Below are 17,279 nucleotides of genomic sequence, written 5' to 3'. Positions count from 1 at the left end.
GATTCATTCTGGTTATGAAGTTAAGGTGTGGGAGGATCCGTGGATTCCAACGATACCTGCTAGACCAGCTATACCTGTAGCGCCGGTAATGCATCCGAATATGAGAGTTAGTGACCTCATTAATCAGGAATCAAAGAAATGGGACGTAGGGCTACTAGAGGATTATGTCCACCCAGATGACATATCACTCATCCGCAGTATAGCCATAAGTTCTACTCATCGTCGTGATACTTTCTGCTGGAACTACATGAGAAATAGCCAATACACAGTGAAATCTGGATACTAGGTTGCACATAAATTAAATGTGACATAATCTATTGAAGCCAGAAGAGGAAAAGGAAATATTGGAACCAAGTATCACTAAACTTCAAGCCTTTGCTTGGAAGTTGAAAGCGCCACGGAAGATGTGCCATCTTATATGGCAATTGATAACGGGTCAGGTGGCAGTAACGAGAAATCTAGTAAGGCGAAATATGAGGTGCGATAATTATTGCCCCAGATGTGGAGAATTAGAAGAATCTGTAACTCATGCGATATTTGAGTGCCCTCCAGCCCTCCAAGTATGGTCCTTATCAGTAACTCCTACAGCCCCAGGTACATTTCCAGTGTCAAGCATCTACACGAACATGGACTATCTATTCTGGAGGAAGAATGATATCTTAGAGCCAGACCAAGACATGAATCCTTATCTCTGGATAATATGGTATATTTGGAAGGCTCGTAATGTTAAGCTCTTCAGGGGAATAGACAGAGACCCTCTGGAACTAGTTCGATACGCAGAAAGTGAGTGTCAAGCATGGTTTAATGCAAATGTGAGGATACCGCCAGTAGTACAGGCCAGCAATAATGATGAAAACCAAGTCTTAAGCTTGGGTAGTATTTGCATGTTAGATGGATCTTGGACAGCTTCTGATCGATTTATTGGATGTGGATGGGTCTGGATGGATGGTGGGGAGAACATACAAATTATGAGAACTCGAAATTTCACTCGATGTGAATCAGCATTGCATTCGGAGGTAGAAGCACTGCGGTGGGCGATGGAGAACATGCTTCAATATTTCCCATGCCAGAACTTTGGAACAGACTGTAAGGAGCTGATTGCAATGATAAAGGAACCCCATGAGTGGCCAAGTTTCGCAACAGAATTGAAGAAGATAGGGACGCTGCAGATTTGTTTTCCGGACTTTAAAATTACCCACGTGCCACGTGTGCGTAACCAGTTTTCTGATTTTTTAGCCAAGACTGCTAGGACCTTCCGCAGGGAGTTATCTTTCATTGGTTGTTCTATTCCGGCCTGACTACCCAGACAACCTCAAATTTGAGTAATAGAATGGCCGTTCGACGTCAAAAAAAAAAAAAAAAACTACTTTTGACTACTTTTCTATGCTATGTGTAAGCTGGAAAATTTTGAAATAAAGAACCCATCTACATGGTGAGTTCATTATTAATGATATAGTTATTTACTTAAGTACTTATTAAAATCTTTTACTATTTTGGGTACCTGTTTGAGATTGGAATTTGATATGTTTTTTTTTTGCTTTTGCCTTTATTTTTAATTTTCGAGTTTTTTTAAGGTCTGGTTCGGGTAAAACCCGAAAATATCGTAAGAGAAAAATTAATCAGATGTTTATGTCAAATTCACCTCAGTTCAATTCAGATTGATATTTTTTGTCCAGACCCCCTGTTGCCCAACACTAACTATATTTCATGTTATAAACAATGAGTAAACCAGAAACTGACAGTGAGGTTATTTCAACATGCTTTCACTGTCCACTTTAGTTGGGTAAGGTTCAGAATTTTTTCGAATACAATTTTTTTCTTTTTTTCTTTGTTGGTAAAAGATGCACATTAATGTTGAGTGAATGCACGCTACATCCTTGATTGGTTCAAATAACAAAACACCAACATCAAAATGCACACGTCGTTCGACAAAAAGGGGTAATGTAAAACTGATAAAAAGAGTCCACATGAAAGTATTCTCCTTGAGTTATTTGATCACAATTCGTCATACACATACACACAGCTTCTTCTTCTCTCTTTTATTTCAAAGCTAATATCCTGATTTGGTGGAGAAGAACCTACTGATTCCTCTAGAAGCTTTTTCTGGTGTCGGATTACCAGATGAGCCTGACCTTGAGAGCCTTGAACCCACTCGTGATGGCGATGTCATTAACTCACTAGTCTCTGAGTCAGAAGGACAATTAGGAGATTCCATAGATCTAGGGACCTCGTTAACCCAATTGTCAGCTAAATCTTCTTCGTCTACGGCATAGTTCTTGGTGCCTAGTTCATCCTCAGAATAGGACTCACTCTGTCTTTCTGGTGGCCGTAATGACTTCAGCTGCTTCCCCAACACAAATATGGTTTCTTGACACTCTGCTAACTTCTCTGCTGCTGCAGTTAACTCTCTCTCCTGTACATGTTAGTCCGTTAACTCAAACTTCAACAATGAATGAGTGAGTGCAGAGTTTATAATGCACCTAAACTGATTGTTTGTAGTATGAACAATGAGCTTCAAGAACCTAGAGTTATGAATTGAAATGCAGAAAATAAGCTAAATCTAATGGTGAAACATTAGAAGCACAAGATGACTGGCAGTGGAGTGAAAACATTACCTGTTTGGTCTTGTTATCAGCTTCTTCGTCCTCTACAGCAACCAAAGAAGTGTCCCTACTTCTGTGAAAAAGTGAAAATATATAATTATATGTAACCGTAAGTAAGAAATCACCCCTTTGAATATCTAGACTTTTTCATATTCATGTAAAACTAATACAATTCACCTTTGAATAAGTTCTTCAAGTTCATGGCACTTCATAATCGCTCCTTGGTGGTTGCGTTTTTCATCCTCAAGCTCATCCTCTAAACTCCTAACCTTTTCCTTAAGCTGGTTCACATCAATCTCTAGATCAGCTGCGCGTGTTTCAAGTGATCTATATGACTCAGTCATACATCTGAGTTGCGTATCGGCCAAGCTGTTTGACCTCTGAGCAGAATCTAGCTGTGATCTAATCTCACCTAACATCTTCTCCGATTCTTGTAACTGACACTTCAGCTCCTCTATATCCGCTGCCATCTTTTCCTTTTCTGATTTCAGTTCTTCTATTTCCTCTAACGTGGACTCTGACTCATACCTCAAAACTCTGTTCTCATCACAGGGAACCTCTGGCTCGTTGTTGACGCATCCGTTTTGATATATTTCTTTGGCTACAGCCTTGCTCTCCGGCAATGCAACTTTGTCTATGCAATCTGGACTCACAACTTCAACCTCTGAGGAAGCAAGGCCCTTAAAAGTTACCTTTAGCTCCATGGCCTCGTTGAAAACATTAGCAAGATCCGAAACAAAATCGTCCAAATTTTGATGACCGCTTAAAACATGGTTGAACGTGATGGAAAAGCCATCAATCAGTTCGACGAAATCATTTCCTTCGGTCACAGTGTCCTCACCTGCCCTTACCTCTTTTCTTAGCAACAAAACAAACTCATGAATCCGAGAAACAGCTGTTTTCAAATCTTGGTGGACTGCCTCTTCTTCAGGATGAACCTGCACATCAGAAGGCTTGTCCTGGTCCATACAAGCATTCACATCTTGCAAAATGCGTTTTACATCTTCAACAATCTTTCCTAGGTCAGTACCAGCAGAAACAGATTCAAGAACCTTTGATAATCTAGATCTAAATTCCATCACTGCTGGACTATCTTTGACTTCGGTATGAGCCTCAACATTCACCAGTTCTGACTCTTGATCACCTGAAGAGTCTTTGGAATCCATACTAGATTGATTTGGCAAGCAAGCTAACTTCTCCATTTCAAGAAAATCATCCATGAGCTCCACATGACTACTAACACTCTCAACTCTCACCAATGCTGCCATCTCCTTCTCTTTATTGCTCTGTTGTTGGGACAAAGTTCCACTGCAACTTCCGGAATCATCATTCCCATCTTCAGAAACAGAGATCGAACTTGACGGATTGCTCCTCTTCTGAGAATTGATTTGCTGCAGTTGAGCTTCCAAGCTCTGAAGCTTACTATTGCTCTGAGCACAAACATTCCGTGACTCCAGCAACTCACTATTCCGCTTTCCCAAGGCTTCTTTAAGCATCTTTGTCTCTTCTTCCATCGCAAGCAAACGTTCTGTTAAAAACTCATTCTCTTTCTGAACCTTCTGTGAACTATCCACAGAAAAGTCAGAACCAGACGATGAATATTCTCTCGGAGACTTCCCCGGACTAGAAGCCTTGCTCGGAGACCTCTTCACTCTGGTGTCTCCGCCAACTCCTAAGCTCTCAACCTCAAGCTTCATTTGAGCAAGCGCAGCTGGTCCCGGCAGCTTCTTCCTCACGAGACTTCTTAGTCTCTGACACTCTCCTTCCAGCTTAGCTATCTTCTTAACTCCTTCCAAGTGCTGCTTGTTGGCAACCTCTGCGGATCTAATACACATGTTCTTCTCTTCGTTGCGTATCTCCAGCTCTCTAGTCACTACATGGACTTCATACTTGAGAGACTTTATCTCCCTTTCGCACATTTCTAGATTGCTCTTCAGTGTCTCGATCTCAGCATCGGCTCGTGCCTTCTCCTCGCTGATTTTCACCAGCATGTTGGACCGTTCTTGTAAGGTTCTTGACAAGGCATCGCTATCCGCTCCAGACCTTAGCAGCTCCTGCTCATACTCAGAGATCCTCTTCTCAAACTCCATCGTCAGCTTCTCCATCTCTTTACTCTTGCTTAACGCAAGATCATGCAGATTCACTTCATGGTCTTTCTTCAAGCTCCGTATCTGCCGCATACACTCTTTCAACGCACCGTCCAAATGCGCCGCGCGGTCTTCAGCCGTGAGCTTCGAGAGAGTAACAGACTCCAAAGTGTTCTTCAACGTCAAAGCTTCAGCGTCGGCTTTCTCCCAGCCCGCCACAGCATCTTCAGCGACTTTGCAGTGTTGCTTCACCAAAGCCTCTTTGGTATCTATCTCCTCGTTAGCAGCAGTGAGCTTCTCGCTCAAGTCTTCTTTCTCCTCGTTCAGAGTCTCCACTTGTTCAGCGTAACTCTGAACCTTGTCATCGTACGCTTCGATCTGTTCCTCGAAGCTTTTGACTCGCTCCTCGTAGGCTTCGACTTGACTCTCGTAGGACTTAATCTGAACATCGTATGTCTTTATCTGCTCTTCGAGGCTAGTGAGATGTGTGTACTGCTCCACAGAGATTTGGACATACTTTGGCTTCTTAACAACGTCCTGTTTTCCAAATAAATAAAATTTATTAGCGCAAAAGAAAGTTTCAATCAGAATCAAAAAAAAAATTAACCTTTTCAACTTGAGGATGAGAGGTATCAGCAGCAGATTCAACCACTAAGGTTGTTTTATCAGAAGACTTTTTCTTCCAAGGCCAGCTTCGTCGGTCCATATCAATCTATTAGTGTAAGATACAGATTAATTAATTAATTGATAAAATCAAGAGCTCAGTTTCACAATTCAAGCGAACCACAGATCTGAAAAATCCCTAATTAAATTCCCAAGTAAGACTTTAAAAAGACGGAAACAAACATGTGGAAAAGTTTCCTGAAAGAGTAAGAAACGATGAGGACTAAATATCTGAGATGCAGCGTAGATTGCTGAATTAGGAAAGGCTAAAATGTAAAGGAATCTTGCCGACACACAAAACTGGAGACAAAATAGAAAACAAATTTGACTGAATCTACTCTTCAAAGCATGTGAATCATACAGAGGTAGCGAAGATGAAATTGGATGTGGGAAATGTAGCTTCTGGAAAGGAATCTTGAAGTGAGAGCTGAAGCTTTGTTTGTTTGTTTGTTTGTTCAACTATTTGGACATGCGGTTTCGGGCAAAATGCAGATCTGAAGAGATCGAGTTTCGACTAACTCGTTGCTCTCGGCTTTTTGATAACCGACAAACGAGTTCACCGTCGGGGTGGTCGGAACCCTATGGCCGTTGCGGCGGTGGGAAAGAGAGAGAGAGAGATTAGAGTAGCGACGGTGAGAAAATGCTTCTTCTTCTTCTTTGGTATGTGTCAAAAAAGAGATTCTATAAACTTTAAAACCCAGAACGTTGCCATAAAGCTACAAAAGGAAAGCATCTTCTTTTTTTTTCCTAGTTAATTTTTGTTAACAATTTTTTTGGTGAAAAGATAATAAATAATCAACATAAAATATTTGTTTTGGTAATAATAACTATGAGAATAAGGGGCCCTCTCAACCTAACATATTTAACTCAACGAGTCCTTTTTGAACGAATAAGGGAAAATTCCTTAAAAATACACGAACAAACTTTTATTTCCTAATAAAATACACAAACTATTTGTGGAAGTATCGTAGTTTGGTGGTGATGGTTTAAATGCTTCTATACCCAGGTCTAGGGTTCAAATCCCAGACCATGCAATTTCTTGCAGATTGCACATGAAATCTAGGTTTCAATTCCCGGAGCAAACGATTTATTTAACAATTATGCGATTACGGAAGAAAGGGTTAAAAGGGTTTCTCAACATGGTGCAAGTAAATCCGGTCAGACGTGATCTTCATAAGACGGCTCCAATGATGCAGTTAGGTATAGATCCTCATAAGGCAGGTAGTATTGTCGGTTATCGAATCGTCTTTGTAATCTTCTCATAATTGTAATATCTAAATAAATCCCCGACAAAAAAAAATACACAAACTATTTTAGATCCCTGTTTAATATAAGTACTAATTTTTGTTGCCTATTAAATACATAAACTTTTGAAATTCGCAGGTTTTATACGTAGTTTTAGACGGCATTAACTATATTTAGCGGCAGTGACGAGGGTGTTCATGTTTAATTAACACATGTTTAAATTTTGAAAATAATTTTTTTTTTAAATACACAAACTATTTTTCATTTTCTAATAAAATACACTAACTATTTTTGGATCTCCGTTTAATATACAAACTAATTTTTATTTTCTATTAAATACAAAAACTTTTGAAATTTACAGATTTTACACATCGATTTAGACGATGTCAACTATGTTTAACAGAAGTGAAGATGCAGCCGAGGCTCTGCAAGCTGCAATAAGTCAACCTCCTTGCAGATTCAGATCGGTGAAGCATTACAGACAAACCTGTGCATTGGTGGGATGTTATCTACAGATTTCACCTGGCTCGAATCACTGCTGTCTAGATCATTACCATAAAGCTACAACGTTTTCTACACAAACAAGAGCATTTCATTGTTTTGGTGGCTTTAGAGACTTCAAAGCTACATGTTGCATCTGTTTATTTCACAAGGTTCTGAATGTTGAAACAAGAGTCCCAAACTTAGATGAGTCTAGTTAGAGAATGGAACAATTTTCGGTGAATCTCCTTGGGATCTACCGCACATATTTTCAACTGAGGGTGACTATTTTGGCGATGGTTGGCTCATCTACCACAGTCCTCCACTGATCTATACATCAATGTATGTTCCTTGTGACCCACTTATGAGATGGAAAGCAGGAAATATATATACCCTTCAAATCCATAGTATGAATTATCCCATGTGTCTTTGTAACATGTAATAGCAGGTGCTGCATCCCTACTTTTAAACATTGTTGGTATAAATTCACAATAACATAATGAGATTAAAAGAAATGAAAATTAATATACCACTCTTTTGAAATTCAATCAAAAATTCAAACCTGAAACCAAGTGTAGAAGTGCAAGTCAGTGACTTTGAGGCGGCTGGCGGTTCGATTCATCCAAGTGAATGTTAAAGCTTTGACTTTGATCAACATAGCATCCACGACCATCATCCATCTTGACCAAAGTTTTTTTTTCTAACTTCCCAAGTAGTTCTGAGTTGAATTGCAAGATGAACGAAGTGAAATCTTAGACTTTAGGAATACGACAAAAAAAAATTAAGCATTATACTTGTAAATAGCTTTCAGACCAAGAACATTTTTCATTATGGGAATTCAAAATCCTATTTAGTTCAATCGTGAAGAAGATGTCTACTCACGATTGTGAATTCACCACTGAGTAAGCCAAAGACACAAAATGAGTAAACAATTACAAAAATGCTACCATGTCAATTTAAATATCTCAGTAACGTAGATGTATTCGGAGAGGCCATCAACAGCCAATTTAAATATCCCAGTAACTTCGAAGACATGTGTACATTCGTTGTGCAGTGGGATTTCAGTCTCCTCAATGACCGAAAAAAAACTAACCTAAGCGCGAAACATCATTGATAACATCCTCCAACCTGATCAAATCCTTCACCACCAAAACCTAGTCAAATTCTTGACCAGCAAAACCTAATAGATTCATTCTTCACCAAAACCTAATAGAATCCTTAATCCACTCGAATAATTATTCTATTTAACAAATAACAAATGGCAAGTTAGTCTCTCACTTTCTTATAACCTTTCAAAAAGAAATTATTATCCAATTTTCTACATCGTCTTTCATACTTTTTGTTTCTTTGTTAATATTTTTGAGTGAAAAACTTTCTTAGAGCTACAAACGTAGATGCTATATGTAATTTGAGGTTTAATGTTTAAAATCATCTCCAACTTACATATATATTCATTTTTATAATAACATTTAAAGACAAGACTACTCGAACTTATCTTTATTTTTTCTCTAAAATAGATATTACTATTTGTTTCTTCTATTCATTAACGAATAAATAATATTAATTCTTTTGTTTTATGTTTTTAAATTTATTAACCTTAGGTTTGTTCATTAATATGTTTAGTTCTAGCCTTCTAGGTATTCAGTTTCTGTTTGGAGCATATTTATTTTTGTTTCAGGTTTGTTTCCTACTCAGTTGCGGATTTAAGGTCTTTTCAATTCAAGACTGTATAGTAAGTGGATTAATTTGGTAAAATATTTAATCAATTCTACAAACATGGGTTCTGAAATATGAGAATTTAGTTTTTACTGTAGAGGCATCATCTATAATATTAAATTGGCTATTTCGTTATAGGGTTTTAAATTTTAACCCAACGAGATAAGCAAAACTAACCTTCTACTTTGATAAAAATGATCGTCGAGATCCACATCCACCAATACTCGAATACGATGGAAAAATCTTTGCCTAGTTCTTGCAAAATCAATAGAAATCGATGTTTCTGCAATCATTCTTCCACAAAATAGTTATGTACTTTTAAAGCGCCAAAATGAGCATCTAAGTGTCTTGTTAAGTCAGAGAACAAAAAAACCGTTTAAGTTTCTGTTTTTTCACACCTGACAGATAGTGTGCGACTAAAAAAAGTGGAAACCATCCATATTGGTGCTGTGAGCTTTCCGTGTGTGCGTCGACAAATTCTGGTCAATTAGTAGGATCTGTCAAGAGTACATATATAATCATATATAATCTATAATTATATATGCCCATTTTTAACTGATTCATTTGATATTTAAACGAGTAAGGCAGTGATTGAAAATTTCTGTAACTTCTTATTTCAAGTGGAATTGCTTGCTCCTACATCAACAGAAAAATAAACTTAAAGTATCAACAATACTTCAGTCAAAGGCAAAGAGTTCATCAATTTGTTCATTGGTGCGATCGTCCAGATACCAAAGGAAATAGGTTTGTGGGCAAAGACAATGTTGGTTCTACTACAAACAACGGCATATGGACAAAAAGATCACACACATACAAGGTTCCTAGCGAACGGTTCACTGGTGTTTAGAGTTTCGACAACGGCTGGAATCGCTGTGTCACTGCAAAATTAGATGAACATGATGTTGCACTTGGATGAAAGTCTTGGGAGAGACAGCAGATTAGCTTGCAAGACTTCACGGTTGTTGTTATTCTCGTCTGCGTCAACACAAACTTTCACGGTTTCAAGACATTCCAACTTGCCCAAGAAATGTCTCATCTGTTTAAGCTCTTGAAAAGAACCTCCATACTCTGAAATCTCTAGCACCTTCACATGACATGTCGATAAACAACAACTTTCTTCCTCATCCTTTACAGTTCTCCTCTTCTTATTCTTATGCTCCTCAGGGCTGCAAGGGCATGCATCTCCGCATCTATTTGTTACTCTGTGCACAAGACCCTGAAATCAAGAGAGACCAAATTGACGTCGTATAATGGGAAACAACAACCACAACAGAAAACAAAATATATTAGTGAAAGTAAATAAATACCTTGATGACTAAAGTGTGTAGATTTGGACAACTCTCGAGCAGAAGAGGCATCACTTGCCAGCCATGTGCCTTGTCACTCTCGATAGATAAAGTAAGGAGGTTGTTGAACACGGGTATGGACTCACAGCAGAGATGAAACAACTGACATACATATATAAGATCATCACATATAAGTTGCTAGCTCCACAAACCAAAAAAAGAAAAGAAAGTAGAAGAATAAAACTCTGACCTCAAGAGACTCAGGAGACAAGTGAAGGGTCGTAATGTTGCTTATACCCGCAACTAAACGTGTAATATCAGCAGATATACCTTCCGGCCGTCCATCATCATAATAATCATCATCATGATGCTCATCATAGACACTTGAATCCCATAACATGAGATTCAGCTTGGCTTCGACGAGCATATCCAAATCGACAAAATCATACACGCTGGTGACATAACCAGAATAGTCAAGGAACACAAGACTTGGTGCTTTTAAAAAAACAGTGGTGTCTTCAGTATCCGAAAGCTTAACAGTAATCACAAGCCGCCTGAGGGATGCACTTTCCACGAAAGATGCGCAGCATGGCAGAGCCCAACGATGAGTTTCAGTTATGAGTAAGTCTTCCAGGACAGGGCAGCCATCGAGGAGCCGACCATAGTTGGGCCCATCAAGCCAAGTTGATAAGAGAGAAATCGATTTGAGCGCTGGAAGAAAAACACGATTGACTTCAAGAGCATATTCACCCGAGAGTGTGAGCTTCACCAGTGTGTTGCTCGTGAACAGCTCTCTCGATAGATAAACACCGTGACAGCGAGGGGTGGCGTGCAGGTGTAGCTCCGATAAACCGCGTTCCAGCGCAGTCCAAATCCAACGGCTGACACGAGAGTTATCATCGTCACGGCCACTTGTAGGAATATGAGAGAGAGAGAGTTTCTTGATGATGGGAGATTCGCTTAACAGCGCAAAAGTCTTGTCTACGAAATCAAAGAAGCGATGTGAACCGCTTGTTGCTTCTTCTGACTCATCAAAGCAAAGGCTGTCGATAAGACCCAGCAGATTCCTCCACCTCTTGGACAGAACCGATGTGGAAGCAGCAACCTTTGTCGGAACTAAAGACAGGATTTTCCCAAGAATCTCATCTGGCAAATTGCTGATCAGATCCACCATACCAAATCAATTACGATTTTACCTAAACCACGATTAGGGCTGCTCACAGTCGCTTCCCGTAAGCAAAGATGATCAATTCGAATTGAAAGAGAGGGTAACTCAGGGAAGAGTATTTGAGACAAACTCACACGCAGGAGGAGACGAAGGAGATTGATTGCATTCTAGATATATATTGTTATAGTTTCCTTTTTTTTTTTCTGTCGGCTAATTTGTAGTTTTCACTTTCAGTTGTAGTTTCTTTTCCCAGTTACAATCACCATGGATTTAATCGATAGAATTTTTTTTTTTGTCAATTATTCAATTGGTAGAAAGCCCAATCGACTATTACATTGAGAAACATAAATAAATGCAACCCAACCCAATTACAAACCGGAAAGAAAGTCTAATAATTGATCCAATTAAAAGGTCGGTTAACCCGCCCACGCGTCAAATCTCCTCCATGCTTGGTGAAAAGAAAGTCCAATAATTGATTAGCTACATGTATGAATTTAGAAAGAACGATAAAAAAATAGTAGAAGTTTACCTTTTTTTTTTTTTTTTTTTCTGTTTCAGACTTGGGTGAATTGACTGTGACGTGAGTATTTATAGAAATTTTTATTATTAACTAGAGCCGGTGTCCGCGCGAATGTAATTAAAGTAATGTTTTATTAAAATTTGGTTTGAGTTAAGTTTGAAAGTGTGAGTTAAGTTTTGTTTTTTTGGATGTGTGAAGTTAGAAACAAAATAGTTTGACAGTAGAAATAAGTAATTGTCCAAAGGGAATAGAATTTGGTAGATAACGAAAAATAATTAAAATAAAATAAGACGTAGATGATGTCTGCGAGGTATATTGTGAATGGTCTTATAGAGCTGACACTTTCTATTGCAGGTGGACCTATTGATAAAAAGAATTTGGTTAGTACAGCTTTATTATTGAGTTGGGAGATTTTTGGTCGCCAGACTTACTGGTTGATTGCATCTTATGGTATAGAAGGTTGTTCGTGATTCTGGGGAGCCTGCTCTGAGTGAGCATCTGATCGTGATTCTGGGGGAGGGAGAGAAAGGAGTTTAGTATTTTTGGATAATGCTGTATTGTGTTGCAAATAATATTGGATTACCTGGTAAGTGAGGTAGACCGTTGTATATTTCTTTGTAGACTATGTTTTTAACCCTTCCTATCTTTTGATCCTTTTTTTGTATAATTTTGAGGCCTGACTTGGTAGTAACTCGGGAAAGACCAACATAGAGCTGCCCATGGGTGAAAACAGGTTGTGGCAAATACAGTATGACACCTTTCAAACTCTGATCCTGATTTTTGTTAATTGTCATTGCATAACATAGCCTGATTGGAAATTGCCGCCTTTCTAAGGTGAACGGATGCTTAGTTACTGATTCCGATAGTATGATTCTTGGAAGGAACACTTTATGTCCAATATGAGAGCCTGTAACTATTTCACCTTGGATAACACGCTCACCTAGGTAAGTGACAATCAGACGTGTTCCATTGCATAACTCCTTCTTTTGATTTAAATTCCTTAGGAGCATGAAAGGGGCACCCACTTTCAATGTAAGCTTATGTGCAGGCAGGCATGGAAAGCTCAATGAGTTTAAATACTCCACTGGGTACAATGTCTCGTTGTTCTCAGAGTCAGTATCTATTATACCGAAGCTATCGGAACTGAGATATTCCTTTGAAACACCGTCAGCTTCAGATATCATGTATTCATTTATCTCATCTACCGTTTCGTTCCTTGGTGTGAGGATAGCCCTTTCTGTATAGTCTTGCTTGGTTCCTTTCTATTGGTTTGTTCCCCCGTAAGTAGTTTCTAGAATTTGTTTGTGTGGAGCTGAGCTGAGCTCCTCGACCAACATTCGGTCAATAAAATGAGTTGATCTTCTTCATCTTCATCAAATTCATTCATCTCAGTAGGTAGGAGGTTCCCATCGCCAACCCTCAGGACGTAGATAGAGAACTCTTTCTCATCTTCGCTGAGGCGCATATTCTTCTGGCACATATTAAATTTTGTGTATATCTTTCACTTTATTCCGTACTCCTAGCAGCCGTCCACGTTTACGCTTCGTTGTGTTCGAACTTGATGACTTTGATATTGGAAAGAAGAATATTATTAATTAATAAAGTTATGATTATAAAGAGTACATATATATATTAAATAATTGTAATACATAGAACTTGATAAATTAATAGGGTGTAAATAATTTTTTGACTATATATATCAAATTCTAAGAGCCTCAATTGGAACAATAAACTTCCTTGAAAAATAATATCTGTTTGTCAATCATAGAGTAACCGGCTAACTATCTAAAACTACGGAAAATTATTTGGCTTTGTCATTTTTTTTGTTGTCTGGTTAAGATTCAAATTAAATAAGATGTAAATAATTAAAAATGTATTAAAACTAAATATATATGAAACTAAATTTATGATAAACAGTGTAAAATGGTCCATAATTTGTATTTTAAAATTAAAAACATCACTACTATATAAAAAGGAAACCTACATTTGCAAACAATTATAATGATGTGCTTTTATATTTGTTTTATTAGAATTTTGGATTAGAGTATTAAACTAATATATCAATACTAATAATTTAAAATTATTATAGAAAATGGTATTACAAATATAAAAATTTAGACTTTAAAGAGAAGAGGAATCATATTCACAGACACTACAATAGTTATCTAAGACGTTAATGATACGTGATTGTGTGTAATATGAGCATTCTAAAAAGGATGATTTAATTAATTTCTCATGTTGAAGCAATTATGGGGTGTTGGCTTTATGCAAAAAACACTGTTTTTAACCAAGAACATACTGTCGTTTTCAGCTTTATGAATGTTCAAAAAGTTTTTTTGTTCAAAAAAAAAAAAGAAAAAAAGAATGTTCAAAAAGTTTATACTTTTAAGCTTTTTATTTCTGCTTTTTGCCCTTTGTTTCTGGGAATTAATTTTGTTTTCTTCTTCTATGACATTGACATATATTTCTCTAATTTAGTATATTGTTTACTATTTTGACGTTTTTATTATATTTCGACTTAAAGAGAATTTTTTATTCTAAAATAAATAACATTTTCAAGTTTCTATATAAAATTTATTAATAGTTAATGTTATATGACCAGTATTATTATACATTATATTTTATTATTGGTTTAATAGCAGATAGATAAATAATTAATGTTTTTTAATATATAAAATATAAAAGTAAAAATAATAAAAAGGAACTTTAAGAAGTAATGTCAACATTATGTAAAATCAGTTATTTAGTATACATTATATTTTATTATTGGTTGAATAATAAATACTAGTGATGTTTTATTTAAAAAATGTAAAATATAAATATGTTGTTGTAAAATTAATACGGTTCATAGTTTGTATTTTAAAATACAAAAAAATCAGTACTATCTGAAAGGAAAATCTACCTTAGATTTAAGTATTAAATTAATATATCAATACTAATAGTTTTTGATTCAAAAATGAACTTGTAAATATTAAATACTTCCTAGAAGGGGAGGATCTTTGGAGGTTGATTTGACCATGGTGTTGGGAACAACACTTCCTTAAACAAAAGGAAGAATATTAAAATGATTGGTCAGATCGACCACAAAAAAATAGGTCAGCTAATTGGCTTTTGCGACGAAGGGTACAGCTTATTGATCGTAGACAATTTCTTACCAAATGACGTTAGCAGGTTTTCTCGTGGGATTCTGTATCTACGTGAAGAGTGCAGATGTTAATAACTTAATGAGCTGGGCTGCGAGATTGTTCTTTACCTGGCCCACCGGCAAATCGTAGCCAATTGATTCATTCATTCGATTTCGATTTCATTGAATTCATTCTTTACCTGGCCCACCGGCAACGAAGCCCAAACCTTTTATTGCAATTTTAATTCGAAGCCCAGCCTGCTAGTGACATGGCAATTTGATAAGTGGAGATTATTTTGCCCATGTGGCATCCCTTCTCTCAAATTAGCATCTTTTATATAGTAGGATGATTTCAAAAAATATATTAAAAATAAAATATAAGATTTATTTTTTGGTAAAAATTTTAAATTTATTTACCATTTTCGAATTTTGACAGAACAACATAAGAACTAAGAAAAGACACACCGAAAGAAACTAAGAACAAAACAACAACAACGAATAACAAAAAGGAAGAACGCAAGAAGGCCTAGCCATGCAAGACATCACCACAGAGCATTGCGTCGACTGTAGGGAGAGGAAGAAAGAGACACCAATTACAGTTGTTGGATGAAAAAAAGTTGCTTTAAGCCCGAGAGCACGAACACGATAGATTTGGCCAATTTCCGATGTTCACCTCTATAAAAGATGAGCAACTAACCCAAACAAACCTCCAGACCGGGGAAGCCACTGCCGCAAAAACACCATCACGGAGGCTAGACTACACGAATGCATATATTGGGCACGAGAAACGACCATGATGCCACCGCTCCACACCAACCAAAGCAAGACAAAGACCATACGAGAAGCGGATGCACCCTCAACTCTCCACACACATTGCCACAGAAGTATACTCCACTCAGTTGACTAGACCGAGGGAAGAAAACTCCTCACGCGTACCCACCAACGAGAACCATCAGCAGGATCTCACAAAGGGGAGGACAGAGCTCCACAGGCCGTCAGCACTGCCAGAACATAAGCAGGTGATAAGGCAACACTGAGACTCGTTCTTCATATCCTGCAAAAGAGGGGAGAGCAATCTACCTCATCGACCAAGAGGCCAAAGAGGCACTGGGATGATGATTTTCCACACAAGCTACATTGAGAGAAGGAACGAAAGAGCATCAGAACTTCAAACAAGCGCCTTGCACCGTGCAGAGAACCTCGACTTTACTCTTTTGCGCCTCGAGGAAGATACCGTCGATAAAGAGTCGAGAGAACCCAAGAAGCGGAGTGAAGAGGCTCTGAATCGAGGAGACGCAGAGCACCGGGGAACAGCGAAGTGAGAGGGACAGACAAAGATTGAGCAGTTTTCAGAGAAGAACAAGCTACATCCGTGGACGACAGAGCTTAACCTCCAAACTTTAACCGCACACACTAACTCACGGAGTAGATAGCAGCCACACAGCAACAACTCATACGTGCACGCACCAACAGGATGACACAGAGGGAGACCTGTCACCGATCTTGAGCCGAAGATAGCCTCGCCTCCACAACAAGACGCCGAGCTGAGGAAAAACAAGAAGAGCTCGACTCCACTCGCTAACGAAGAGAAGCTTCAGACAAGCACACGATACCAGAACATGGAAATAATAGCTCACAAGCCTACAAACCACAAGGAGAAACCAGATCTAAAAAGGGAAAAATCCAGATCTAGTCAACACCCAAACCCAAAAGCCGACTACAACGATAGAAACCCACACCCATCTCGCGTCGATGCTCCAACACCTAGCAGAATCCCACTGAGACCGGAGCTTTCCTGCAGTAAAGGCGGTGTCGGGAGCCTCCAGAAGCAGAGCGATGGACAAGGCAGAGAGAGTGAGAGGGACCACTCTGTAGCAAAGAGAAGATGAGCGGTTGAGAGAGAAGGGAGAGCCTCCGGTCGCCGGTACGCGCCACCTTGCGCCATCCGGACTGGAGCAAAACCTAATTTCTTTTATCGCCGCCTAGAGAGAGTTCAAGAGGAGAGAAAAATGTTTGTTATCTCAGCGTGATAATGCAGTAACGTAAGCAACAGTTCCACCTTTTTTGCGCACATGTGCGCGAGAGTAAAAATAATTATGATGGGCATTGTCCCTTAGCAGTTACTCCATAACGTCCATACAAACGTGGTGCCAATTATCCCTTAAGCTAACCAAATCAAACCGGATAAAACACAGATCGGAATTCAGAAATCAAAACATTTTGTTTTCTTATCCAAAAAATTGAAATAAAATCAAAACCCAACCAAAAAACAAATGGATATCCGAATATCCAAAATACATATTTTTTTTTTTATATCTACAAATATTAATTATATTTAGCTCTCAAATAATTATACATGTTAAAGTATGAATTATAAACCAAAAAAT

The 17,279-nt window shown here is 38.1% G+C and overlaps 2 protein-coding genes across 4 annotated transcripts; both read right to left on the bottom strand.

Annotated features, from left to right (window-relative positions):
• Window positions 1-1,881: 1,881 nt before the first annotated feature.
• LOC106429398 (filament-like plant protein 6) lies at window positions 1,882-6,120 on the bottom strand. Of its 3 annotated transcripts, none has more exons than XM_048737609.1 (5): window positions 5,715-6,120; window positions 5,298-5,402; window positions 2,781-5,233; window positions 2,616-2,673; window positions 1,882-2,413 (listed from the first exon to the last, which is right to left on the bottom strand). In XM_048737609.1, exons 2-5 carry the CDS (start codon window positions 5,394-5,396, stop codon window positions 2,051-2,053), a joined length of 2,973 nt encoding a protein of 990 aa, XP_048593566.1. In that variant the 5' UTR covers window positions 5,397-5,402; window positions 5,715-6,120; the 3' UTR covers window positions 1,882-2,050. The 3 variants fall into 3 exon arrangements, with proteins under 3 accessions (XP_048593566.1, XP_048593565.1, XP_013725601.1); XM_048737608.1 differs by having other exon boundaries at window positions 2,616-2,676; window positions 5,715-6,116; XM_013870147.3 differs by having other exon boundaries at window positions 2,616-2,676; window positions 2,781-5,227; window positions 5,715-6,115.
• A 3,327-nt stretch (window positions 6,121-9,447) lies between these two features.
• LOC106429359 (F-box/LRR-repeat protein At1g48400) lies at window positions 9,448-11,535 on the bottom strand. The gene is made up of 3 exons (XM_013870110.2): window positions 10,331-11,535; window positions 10,102-10,242; window positions 9,448-10,010 (listed from the first exon to the last, which is right to left on the bottom strand). The coding sequence occupies exons 1-3, from the start codon at window positions 11,252-11,254 to the stop codon at window positions 9,681-9,683; spliced, it is 1,395 nt and encodes a 464-aa protein (XP_013725564.2). The 5' UTR covers window positions 11,255-11,535; the 3' UTR covers window positions 9,448-9,680.
• Window positions 11,536-17,279: the final 5,744 nt, after the last annotated feature.

Source organism: Brassica napus, chromosome A8 (assembly GCF_020379485.1).
Source record: "Brassica napus cultivar Da-Ae chromosome A8, Da-Ae, whole genome shotgun sequence".
Taxonomy (NCBI): domain Eukaryota; kingdom Viridiplantae; phylum Streptophyta; class Magnoliopsida; order Brassicales; family Brassicaceae; genus Brassica; species Brassica napus.
The sequence above is the reverse complement of the archived record's forward strand: the minus strand, read 5'-3'. Positions and strand labels throughout refer to the sequence as shown.